Source organism: Mobula birostris, chromosome 29, assembly GCF_030028105.1.
Source record: "Mobula birostris isolate sMobBir1 chromosome 29, sMobBir1.hap1, whole genome shotgun sequence".
Lineage (NCBI taxonomy): Eukaryota > Metazoa > Chordata > Chondrichthyes > Myliobatiformes > Myliobatidae > Mobula > Mobula birostris.
Genome location: NC_092398.1, coordinates 31,817,914 through 31,829,068, shown reverse-complemented (window position 1 = coordinate 31,829,068; position 11,155 = coordinate 31,817,914). Strand labels below are relative to the sequence as shown.

Genomic DNA, 11,155 nt, shown 5'->3' with positions numbered 1-11,155 from the left:
AATCTCTGATCATAATGCATACTCTCTAAAGCAGGCAGCATCTGTAGGTTTTCTATGTTTCTAACCTGGCCCTGGGGAAATGCCTGTGACCATTCACCTTATCTATGCTCCAGCTCCACACATCCCCATCAACTCAAGGGAAGGGGGAGATTTTAGAACATAGCACAGTACAGGCCCTTCGGCCCACGATGCTGCAGTAGCATTTAACCTTCAGCAAGACCCTTCCCTACCAGTTGACCCTCAATTTCGCTATCATCCATGTGCCTACGGATTCAAGATTCAAGATAAGATCTGGGACCTGTGCCAGCTGCCCGCGGCTGAGGCCTGCGCCTTTAAGGGGCTCCCTGTTCGGCTCGGCCGCGGCCTGCGCCTTTAAGAGGCGCCGTTCTCGGGTCGGCTCGGCTCCGCCGCCCGCGCCTTTAAGAGGCGGCCTGCTCGGCTCAGCCCGGCCGCCCCATCGCGATGAGGATCAGCGTTAAACTTCTGCACGGAGTCGAGTGCGGCCTTGAGGTGCGCACGGTGGGGCGATTAGAGAGCAGTCTGGTGGGGGGCGAGGTGGAGGAGACCGCGGGGGTGGGGGTAAGGAGAGGTATCATAGGGAGGGGGTGAGGGGAACCGAGTGCCGGTGATCGGGGTGGAGGGGGTAAAGGTAGAGGTCGGGTTAATGGGGTAGTGAGGGGGTTTGGGCTTGGAGATGTGTAGAGGCACCGGGGGTCTGGCTGGAGGGGTAAGGGTAGGGGGTTTGGGCCTGGAGCTGTGTGGAGGCGCCGGGGGTCTGGGTGGTGGGGGTGAGGTTGCTGTGGGCGGAGAGAATAAAGGTAGGGGTGGGGGACGTGGGGGATGGGGTAGTGACTGAGGCGGTGATGGGATGGGAGACTCCTGAAGTGGTGTCGGCTGTGCCTGTGTGGAGGTACCAGGGGTCTGGGTGGTGGGGTGAGGTTATTGTGGGAGGAGGGTTTGAGGGCAGGACTGGACAGTGGGGGTGGGGGTCAGAGTTGAGGGGGTTAGTGGGAGAATGGAGAGTGCGATCTGAACAGGTTGGGACAGTGGAATATGGGGCAGGGGACACGGGACTGGGAATGGGGGGGGGTGTATAGATGGGACTGGTGCTAGTCAACAGCAGAGGGGATATTGGGCCAAAGGGTCTGAAATTCCCCCACACCCTTCGGAAGGCTGAGTCCTGCGTCTGTGGCCTGGGTCATTTGCAGGTTCCTGAAGACGAGGTAGTCTCTGCCTTGAAGGTGCTGATCGAACAGGAGCTGAAGATACCCAGAGTCCAGCAGCGGCTACTATACAAGGGCAAGGCACTGGCAGGTACAGGTTTGGGTGTGGGGGTAACTGGTATCTTTGGTGCAGGGGAGGAGAGAAGAGCGGGCTAACGGGATAGATCTAGGCTGAGAGCTTCCCAGTCCCAGAAGTGCCGATGCTTTAGTGATTCTTAAATCCGTTGGTCAGACTGGGGTATGGACTCTGTATCCAGAGAATGATTCTGGCATTGAAAGGGTTAACATAAATGTTTGCCGCCTTCAGTGTAATCGCTGGAGTTTAGAATGGGGTGGGGGGAGGGATTTCTCATTGAAACCTGTTAAATATTGAGAGAAAGAAGATATTTCCAACGGGGGGGGGGTCTCGGACCGGAGGGCACACCTTCAGAATAGAAGGACGTCCCTTTAGAGCAGAGATGGGGAATTTCTTCAGTCAGATGGTGGATCTGTGGAATTCATTGCTACAGGTGGCTGTGGAGGCCGAGTCACTGGGTGTAATTAAAGTGGAGGTTGTTGATTAGGAAGGATGTCAAAGGTTGAGGAAAAGAGGAGAAATGGGGGTTGGGGAGCAAAACTAATCATCCACGATAGAATGGCAGAGCAGATTTGATGGGCTGAATGGCCCAGTTCTGCTCCTATGGCATAATGGTCTGAAATTCTCAGGGGTGTGGACTGGATCTCGGGGGCTAATTGAGAATTAACAAGTAACAGACCAACCATTTTCTTTTCCCATTTGGATGTTGGCTCTCTCACCAGGGCAGTGTGAGCTGAATCTTCAATTGTTTTTGAGGTGGGGAGGATGCTCAGTGAGAACGATGGGGCCCTGGGGAGTGTTGTAGAACAGAGGGAGCTGGGGGTACAGGTGGACGGTTCCCCAAGAGTGGTGTTGCAGGGTGTCGTAGAGCAGCCCACGAACCCACAGTCATTTGCCTCAAAGTCCGGTGCTGGTGCCATTACACCACCATCTATGGAGAGGAATAAACACTCGACATTTCGGGCTGTGACCCCTCATCTGAACTGCAAAGGAAGGACAAGAAGCCAGACTAAGAAGGTGGGGGGGTGGAAGAGAAAAGAGTCCAAACTGGCAGCTGATAGGTGGAGATGGGTGGATGTAGGAGGGGGATGAAGTAAGAAGGTGGTAGGTGGAAAAGGTAAAAGGGCTGAATAAGCAGGAATCTGACAGAGTGGGGAAGCTGATGGGCAGGTGAGGAGAAGAGGTTAGAAGGGGGTCAATGGGGAATGGAAAGAGAAGAGTGGGAGGCTGACATTACTGGAAGCCATCAGGTTGGGGGGCTGCCCAGATGAAATAGGGGGTCTTGCTCCTTCAACCTGAAAGTGGCCTCATCGGGGCAGTAGAGGGGGCCGTGAACTGACATGTCGGAATGGGGAAAGATGGCATTAAGCTGGAATTAGTGCAGAGCAGATTATCGAGGATGTTGCTGGAACTTGAAGTTGTGGAAAGAGATTGAGTAGGTTGTGACTTTTTTTTTACACTGGAGTATCTTATAACAATTACAGCATGGAAACAGGCCAAATCGGCCCTTCTAGTCCGTGCCGAACGCTTACTCTCACCTAGTCCCACCGACCTGCACTCAGCCCATTAACCTCCATTCCTTTCCTGTCCATATAGCTGTCCAATTTAACTTTAAATGACAACATCAAACCTGCCTCAACCACTTCTGCTGGAAGCTCGTTCCACACAGCTACCACTCTCTGAGTAAAGAAGTTCCCCCTCATGTTACCCCTAAACTTTTGCCCCTTAACTCTCAACTCATGTCCTCTTGTTTGAATCTTCCCCCCCCATGGAAAAAGCTTATCCAGGCCCTTCAGCCCACAAAGCTGTGCTGAACATGTCCTTACCTCAGAAATTACCTAGGGTTACCCATATCCCTCTATTTTTCTGAGCGCTATATATCTATCTAGGAGTCTCTTAAAATACCCTTTTGCATCTGCCTGCACCATCGTCGCTGGCAGCCCATTCCACGCACTCACCACTCTTTGCATTAAAAAAAACTTGCCCCTGACATCTCCTCTGCACCTACTTCAAGCATCTTAAAACTGTGCCCTCTCTTGCTAGCCATTTCAGCCCCAGGAAAAAGCCTCTGACTATCCACATGATCAATGCCTCTCATCATTTTGTACACCTCTATCAAGTCACCTCTCATCCTCTGTCGCTCCAAGAAAAAAAGGCTGAGTTCACTCGACCTGTTTTCATAAGGCACGCTCCCCAATCCAGGCAACATCCTTGTAAATCTCCTCTGCACCCTTTCTATGGTTTCCACATCCTTCCTGTAGTGAGGTGACCAGAACTGAGCACAGTACTCCAAGTGGGTTCTGACCAGGGTCCTATATAGCTGCAACATTACCTCTCAGCTCTTAAACTCAATCCCACGATTGATGAAGGCCAATACACCGTATGCCTTCTTAACCACAGAGTCAGCCTGCGCAGCAGCTTTGAGTGACCTATGGACACGGACTCAAGGATCCCACTGATCCTCCAGACTACCAAGAGTCTTACCATTAATACTATATACTGCCATATTTGACCTACCAAAATGAATCACCTCACACTTATCTGGGTTGATCTCCATCTGCCACTTCTCAGCCCAATTGTGCATCCTTCCAATGTCCCACTGTAACCTTTGACAGACCTCCACACTATCCACAACACCCCCAACCTTTGTGTCATCAGCGAATTTACTAACCCATCCCTCCACTTCCTCATCCAGGTTATTTATAAAAAATCACAAAGAGTAGGTCCCTGTGACACACCACTGGTCACCGGCCTCCATGCAGAATATGACCCGTCTACAACCACTCTTTGCCTTCTGTAGGCAAGCCAGTTCTGGATCCCATGCCTCCTTACTTTCTCAATAAGGCTTGCATGGGGTACTGAAATCCATATACACTACATCTACTGCTCTACCTTCATTAATGTGTTTAGTCACATCCTCAAAAAATTCAGTCAGGCATTAAGCCATGACCAGCCTTTGACAAAGCCATGCTGACTATTTCTAATTATATTATACCTCTCCAAATGTTTATAAATCCTGCCTGTCAGTATCTTCTCCATCAGCTTACCAACCACTGAAATAAGACTCACTGGTCTATAATTTCCTGGGCTATCTCTACTCCCTTTCTTAAATAAGGGAACAACATTCACAACCATCTAATCCTCCAGAACCTCTCCTGTCCCCAAGGATGATGCAAAGATCATCGCCAGAGGCTCAGCAATCTCCTCCCTCGCTTCCCACAGTAGCCTGGGGTATGTCTCGTCTGGGCCTGCTGACTTACTCAACTTGATGCTTTCCAAAAGCTCCAGCACATCCTCTTCCTTAATATCTTAGTGCTCAAGCTTTTCAGTCCGCTGTAAGTCATCCCTACAATTGCCACGATCCTTTTCTGTAGTGAATTCTGAAGCAAAGTATTCATTAAGTACCTCTGCTATCACCGTTGATTCCATACACACTTTTCCACTGTCAGACTTGATTGGTCCTCTTCTTTTGCATCTTATTCTCTTGCTCTTCACATACTTGTAGAATGCTTTGGGGTTTTCCTTAATCCTGTCCACCAAGGCATTCTCGTGGCCCCTTCTGGCTCTCCTAATTTCATTCTTAAGCTTCTTCCTGCTAGCCTTATAATCTTCTAGATCTCTACCAGTACCTAGTTTTTTTTTAACCTTTCGTAAGCTTTTCTTTTCTTCTTATCTAGATTTATAACAGCCTTTGTACACCATGGTTCTTGTACTTTATCATCCTTTCCCTGTCTCATTGGAATGTACCTATGCAGAATTCCATGCAAATATCCCCTGAACATTTGCCACATTTCTTCTGTACATTTCCCTGAGAACATCTGTTTCCAGTTTATGCTTCCAAATTCCTGCCTGATAGCTTCGTATTTCCCCTTACTCCAATTAAACGCTTTCCTAACTTGTCTGTTCCTATATCTCTCCAATGCTATAATAAAGGAGATAGAATTGTGATCACTATCTCCAAAATGCTCTCCCACTCACCTTCCAAGAATCGATGGATTCTGGCATTGTACCGGATGACTGGAAAATTAGAAATGTTATTCCACTGTTTAAGAAGGGTGGGAGTCAATAGAAAAGAAACTATGGACCTGTTAGCCTGACATCAGTGGTTGGGAAGTTGTTGGAATCGATTGCTAGGGATGAGATTACGGAATGCCTGGAGGCACATGACAAGATAGACTGAAGTCAGCATGGTTTCCTGAAAGAGAAATCCTGCCTGACTAACCAACTGCAATTTTTTGGCAGAAAGCAGAGAGTGGGAATAAAGGGATCCTATTCTGGCTGGCTGCCGGTTACCAGTGGAGTTCCACAGGGGTCGGTGTTGGGACCGCTGCTTTTTATGATGTATGCCAATGATTTGGACTATGGGATTAATGGATTTGTGGCTAAATTTGCCGAAGATACAAAGATAGGTGGAGGAGCAGGTAGTGTTGAGGAAACAGTCTGCAGAGAGACTTGGATAGTTTAGGGGAATGGGCAAAGTGGCAAATGAAATACAATCACAAACACAAGGAAATCTGCAGATGCTGGAATTTCAAGCAACACACACAAAAGTTGCTGGTGAACGCAGCAGGCCAGGCAGCATCTCTAGGAAGAGGTACAGTTAATGTTTCGGGCCAAGACCCTTCGTCAGGACTAACTGAAAGAAGAGCTAGTAAGAGATTTGAAAGTGGGAGGGGGAGGGGGAGATCCAAAATGATAGGAGAAGACAGGAGGGGGAGGGATGGAGCCAAGAGCTGGACAGGTGATTGGTAAAAAGGGATATGAGAGGATCATGGGACAGGACGTCCAGGGAGAAAGAAAAGGGGGAGGGGGGAAACCCAGAGGATGGGCAAGGGGTATAGTCAGAGGGACAGAGGGAGAAAAAGGAGAGTGAGAGAAAGAATGTGTGTATAAGAATAAATAACAGATGGGGTACGAGGGGGAGGTGGGGCATTAGCGGAAGTTTGAGAAGTCATTGTTCATGCCATCAGGTTGGAGGCTACCCAGACGGAATATAAGGTGTTGTTCCTCCAGCCTGAGTGTGGCTTCATCTTTACAGTAGAGGAGGCTATGGATAGACATATCAGAATGGGATGTGGAATTAAAATGTGCGGCCACTGGGAGATCCTGCTTTCTCTGGTGGACAGAGCGTAGGTGTTCGGCGAAACGATCTCCCAGTCTGGGTCGGGTCTCGCCAATATATAGAAGGCCACAGCGGGAGCAGCAGATGCAGTAAATGAAATACAATGTTGGAAAGTGTATGGTCATGCACTTTGGTGGAAGAAATAAACGGGCACGCTATTATCTGGATGGAGAGAGATCTCAAAATGCAGAGATGCAAAAGGACCTAGGAGCCCTTGTGCAGGATACCCTAAAGGTTAACCTCCAGGTTGAGTTGGTAGTGAAGAAGGTGAATGCAATGTTGGCATTCATTTCTGGAAGTATAGAACATAAGAGCAGGGATGTGATGTTGAGGCTCTGTAAGGCACTCATGAGACCACACTTGGAGTATTGTGTGCAGTTTTGGGCTCCTTATTTTAAAAAGAATGTACTGACATTGGAGAGGTTTCAGAGAAGATTCACGAGAATGATTCCAGGAATGAAAGGGTTACCGTGAGGAACGTCTGGCAGCTCTTGGGCTGTGTTCCCTGCAGTTCAGGAGAATGAGGGGGGATCTCATAGAAACATTCCGAATGTTGAAAGACCTGAACAGGTTAGATACGGCAAAGTTGTTTTCCACAGTAGGGGAGTCTAGGACGAGAGGGCACGACTTCAGGATTGAAGGCCGTCCATTTAGAACAGAGATGCAGAGAAATTACTTTCGTCATAGGGTGGTAAATCTGTGGAATTTGTTGCCGCGAGCGGCTATGAAGGCCAAGTCATTGAGTGCATTTAAGGCAGAGATAGATAGGTTCTTGATTAGCCAGGGCATCAAAGAGTATGGGGAGAAGGCGGGGGGTGGGGATGACTGGAAGAATTGGATCAGCCCATGATTGAATGGTGGAGCAGACTCGATGGGCCGAATGACCTACTTCTATATCTTATGGTCTTGTATCAACTACATTTAAAAGACGTTTGGCCAGGTACAGTGTTAGGAGAATGTGCACACATTTAGATATGGGAGTCTGACGTACATTTTTGTATTACTGAGATACAGCAAAGAACAGGCCCTTCTGGCTCTTTGAGATACATCGTCTGGCAATCCCGCCCCCCGGCCTTATTTAATCCTCACCTAATCGCAGGACAATTTACGATGACCAATTTTACCTACCATCCAGTACATCTTTTGAAAGTGGGAGAAACTGGAGCACATGGAGGAAACCCACGCGGTCACAGGGAGAACGTACAAACTCCTTACGGACAACAGCAGGAATTAAACCCAGGTCCCTGGTACTGTAAATCACTCCACTACCCTGCCACTTGAGTCTAGCTTTGTGTTTACTTTAAGCAAGGCATGCATGTATCACATAGCAATTCATATTTTTACATATAACCCATAATGAGTTATTGAAACAAAGAATGCTTAATCAAGCAACATATTTACAAGATTACTTAAATTTTACTGAAGTATTAAATATACAATGTTCCTCCCTGCTTAGCTATAAACTCCAACTGGATAGAGAATGCTTGTCAGTTATTTACATAGTATATTAGGTAATATAACTACTCTACAGACATCCACAGCATAGTCAATTTTAGATTGTTCCATTCAGGCCTAAAGATTTAATCACTGTGTAGGATTTCTCTTGTGGGATAGTAGTGAGACTTGCGGCTGTGAAGCGATCTCGTGTTCTTGGGCCTCCTCCCTGGTGTGGGATCTGGGGAATTTTTTATGTTCTTTTAGGGGTCCAAGAATGAGTGAAAACTTACGATCTTTTGTTTAAAGTTTAAAGAAAGGAACAGGTGCAGAGCATATGAAACTAAGTGGCAGACAGAGGCACAATTGAGTTGCAATGTGGAATGAAAGTGAGCGTGAAATGTCGAATCAGAAACCAGCCTGACCAAATCAATTGTGTCACCGTTGCTCAGTAGATAAAATCCAGTCATCTGTTGTGAAATCAAATGTGTCTATCTTTGCAATGTTGCCATCCATTTCCGATTTTAAAAAAAATACGATTATCACCTGCTTCTCTTTGTGTTGGTGAATTCTTCCATCTTCTGACTTGTTATTTTTAAAAACTTGATCATGTCTTCCCTTGCGAAGAACCCGTGCTGCGCAGCTTTTTCCTTTAAAAACTGTCTCTGCGCTTTTTTATTTGCACACTTCAACAGGTGAGCAGCCATCTCAGGTTCATTTTAAAAGTACCTTGTGGCCACTGTAATGTAACTTCAAAACATCAAACTAATTCAAAAGAAGACACAGGAGTCCAAAGTGTGAGGCTAACTCCATGTTTACTTAAATTGAGGCGCTCACATGTCCTGTGGTAGCCTGAGGACATTTGTAATTCACGTATTTGTGCATACAAGCTGTAATATTTTAAATGAGCAAGAATGCTTAATTAGATTAGATTATGAGGACACGCAGTCCTCTTTTATTGTCATTTAGTAATGCATGCATTAAGAAATGATACAATTTGTTCCTCCAGAATGATATCACAGAAACACAAGACAAACCAAGACTAAAAAAAACTGACAAAAACCACATAATTAAAACATAGTTACAACAGTGCAAAGCAATACTGTAATTTGATGAAGAACAGACCATGGGCACGGTAAAAAATATTCTCAAAGTCTCTCGAAAGTCCCATCATCTCACGCAGACGGTTAAAGGGAGAAACTCTCCCTGCCATGAGCTTCCAGCACCGCAAACTTGCCAATGCAGCACCCTGGAAGCACCCGACCACAGCCGACTCTTGAGTCCGTCCGAAAACTTCGAGCCTCCGACACCGAGCACCATCTCTGCCGAGCACTTCGACCCCGGCCCCAGCAACAGGCAATAGGCAAAGCCGAGGATTTGGGGCCTTCCCTTCCAGAGATTCTCAATTGCACAGTAGCAGCGGCAGCGAAGCAGGCATTTCAGAAGTTTGTCCCGATGTTCCTCCGTGCTTCTCACATCTGTCTCCATCAAATCAGGATTGTGCACGGCCCCTATTTAATAAATACGATATCATTTCGGAGCAGCCGCGCGTGCTGCGTCGCGCCGCCATCTTCTCCTCCCCTCCAAAATCAGACAACGTTTACAAAATTAGTCAAAAGTTATTGAAATATTAAATGTTTGTACAAATACAAAGATTTGTAAGGCTTGGCCAAAGGGGGTAAACTTAATGGAGGATCTTGGTCAGCGTGGACCATTTGTGCTGAAGGGTGTGTTTTTGTGACGTGGGGGTATGGGGGTGGAGTTGGAGGTATTGAATAGGGAGGGGGGCTGAGCAAATTTGTTGTGAGTCTTCGTGTCACCATTGAGAGAGCTGTGGCTTTTCTCTTTGGAGTGAAGCAGAATGAGATGTGACTTGATTGAGGTGTACCAGATGAAAATATGGATTGGACAGCTGGTACCCTTTCCCAGGGCAGAAATGGCTAATACGAGGGGACATGATTTTAAGGTGAATGGATAAAAGTATAGGGGGGATGTCAAGAGGTAGGTTTTGTTTCTAGAGTGGTGAGTGTGTGGAATGTGCTGTCAGGGGTGGTGGTATTTAGGGTTATTTAAGACACTATCTTATTCTGGCTTCTGCCCTCTTATTTTCCAGTCCTACTGAAATGTCTCTGCATGAAGCATCGACTGTTTATACCTGTCCATAGATGCTGCCTGAGCTGCTGAGTTCCTCCAGCATTTTGTGTGTTAACAGGAGAGTGGCATAAGAACCATATATAGAATAGACAGCCAGAATGTGAATGTTTTAAACATGGGGCTTTAATTTTAGGGTGATTGGGAGGTAGAAGGGCTGTAACAGAAGAAAGTTGCTTTTTTTTTTATTTTGTGTGTGGAACGACCTTCCACGGGTGATGGTAGAGGCAAATACATTGAAGACATTAAAGAAACTCTCAGATAGACACATAGGTGATAGAAAGATGGATGGCTCTGTGGGAGGGAAGGGTTAGGTTGGTCATGGATTAGGTTAGAAAGTCAGTGGAACATTGTTGGCCAAAGATATGTTCTATGTTCTTCCCCCGTCTCCCCCAGCAGACGAGCACCGGCTGACGGATTACGGTGTGCACGCAGGTGCCAAGCTGAACCTGGTGGTGAAGCCGGCTGACCGGCCCTCACCCGAGGGGACTGCCCAAACCGGGCGCCCCCAGGCCTGGCAGCAGGTGGCCCGTGTCCTGGAGAGGCACTTCGCCCCGGCTGATGCCGAGAAGGTCCTGGAGCAGCTGCAGAAGGTACGGCCCCGTGCCTTGGGTGGGGTGGGATTATGGAATATACGTGCCGGGTGACGGCCGCCACCTCAACTCCCTCAAGTGACTAACTCTCTTCGGTCTCTCCTCAGGATTACGAGAGGAAACTGCGCCTGTTGAGCCTGGATGACGTGGAGCGGATCTCCACGCGCCTTCTCCATCCTGACACCGCTGAGGCGATGGACCTCTCCTTCATGGAGTGAGGGAGCCTCCTTCCCCTCATACTAACCCATCTCCACACCTCGGTCACTCCACTCTCCTCCTGGCCTCAGAAACGGCCCACCCCCCCCTCCCCCCACCACACCTCACTGCGGAATGTCGTGCTTTGAGCTGCTCAGAACCACTGGGATGAAAACGCAGTGACTGCTCAAAACGAAAATTAAAGGAATAATTCCAAGTGTCGTGCCTTGATTTGGAGAGGGTGCAGAAGGGGTTCACTACAATGCAAAACACAAAGGATTCTGCGGATGCTGGAATTCTTCAGCGACACGAACACGATGCTGGAGGAACTCAGCAGATCAGGCAGCTTCTTGTGGAGACA

At 47.7% G+C, this 11,155-nt stretch overlaps 1 protein-coding gene across 2 annotated transcripts; it reads left to right on the top strand.

Annotated features, from left to right (window-relative positions):
• Nucleotides 1-355: 355 nt before the first annotated feature.
• Nucleotides 356-11,025, top strand: ubl4a (ubiquitin like 4A). 2 transcript variants are annotated; one of them, XM_072246238.1, is made up of 4 exons: nucleotides 356-510; nucleotides 1,209-1,314; nucleotides 10,403-10,599; nucleotides 10,707-11,025. In XM_072246238.1, the coding sequence occupies exons 1-4, from the start codon at nucleotides 463-465 to the stop codon at nucleotides 10,815-10,817; spliced, it is 462 nt and encodes a 153-aa protein (XP_072102339.1). In that variant the 5' UTR covers nucleotides 356-462; the 3' UTR covers nucleotides 10,818-11,025. The 2 variants fall into 2 exon arrangements, with proteins under 2 accessions (XP_072102339.1, XP_072102340.1); XM_072246239.1 differs by having other exon boundaries at nucleotides 359-510; nucleotides 10,406-10,599; nucleotides 10,707-11,023.
• Nucleotides 11,026-11,155: the final 130 nt, after the last annotated feature.

Bases quoted from the DNA above. Each gene is read 5' to 3' on its own strand.
- ubl4a (XM_072246238.1), top strand. From the start codon at position 463: ATGAGGATCAGCGTTAAACTTCTGCACGGAGTCGAGTGCGGCCTTGAG. The intron at 511-1,208 runs GTGCGCACGGTG...GGTCATTTGCAG, and splicing joins GAGTCGAGTGCGGCCTTGAG to GTTCCTGAAGACGAGGTAGT. The intron at 10,600-10,706 runs GTACGGCCCCGT...GTCTCTCCTCAG, and splicing joins TCCTGGAGCAGCTGCAGAAG to GATTACGAGAGGAAACTGCG.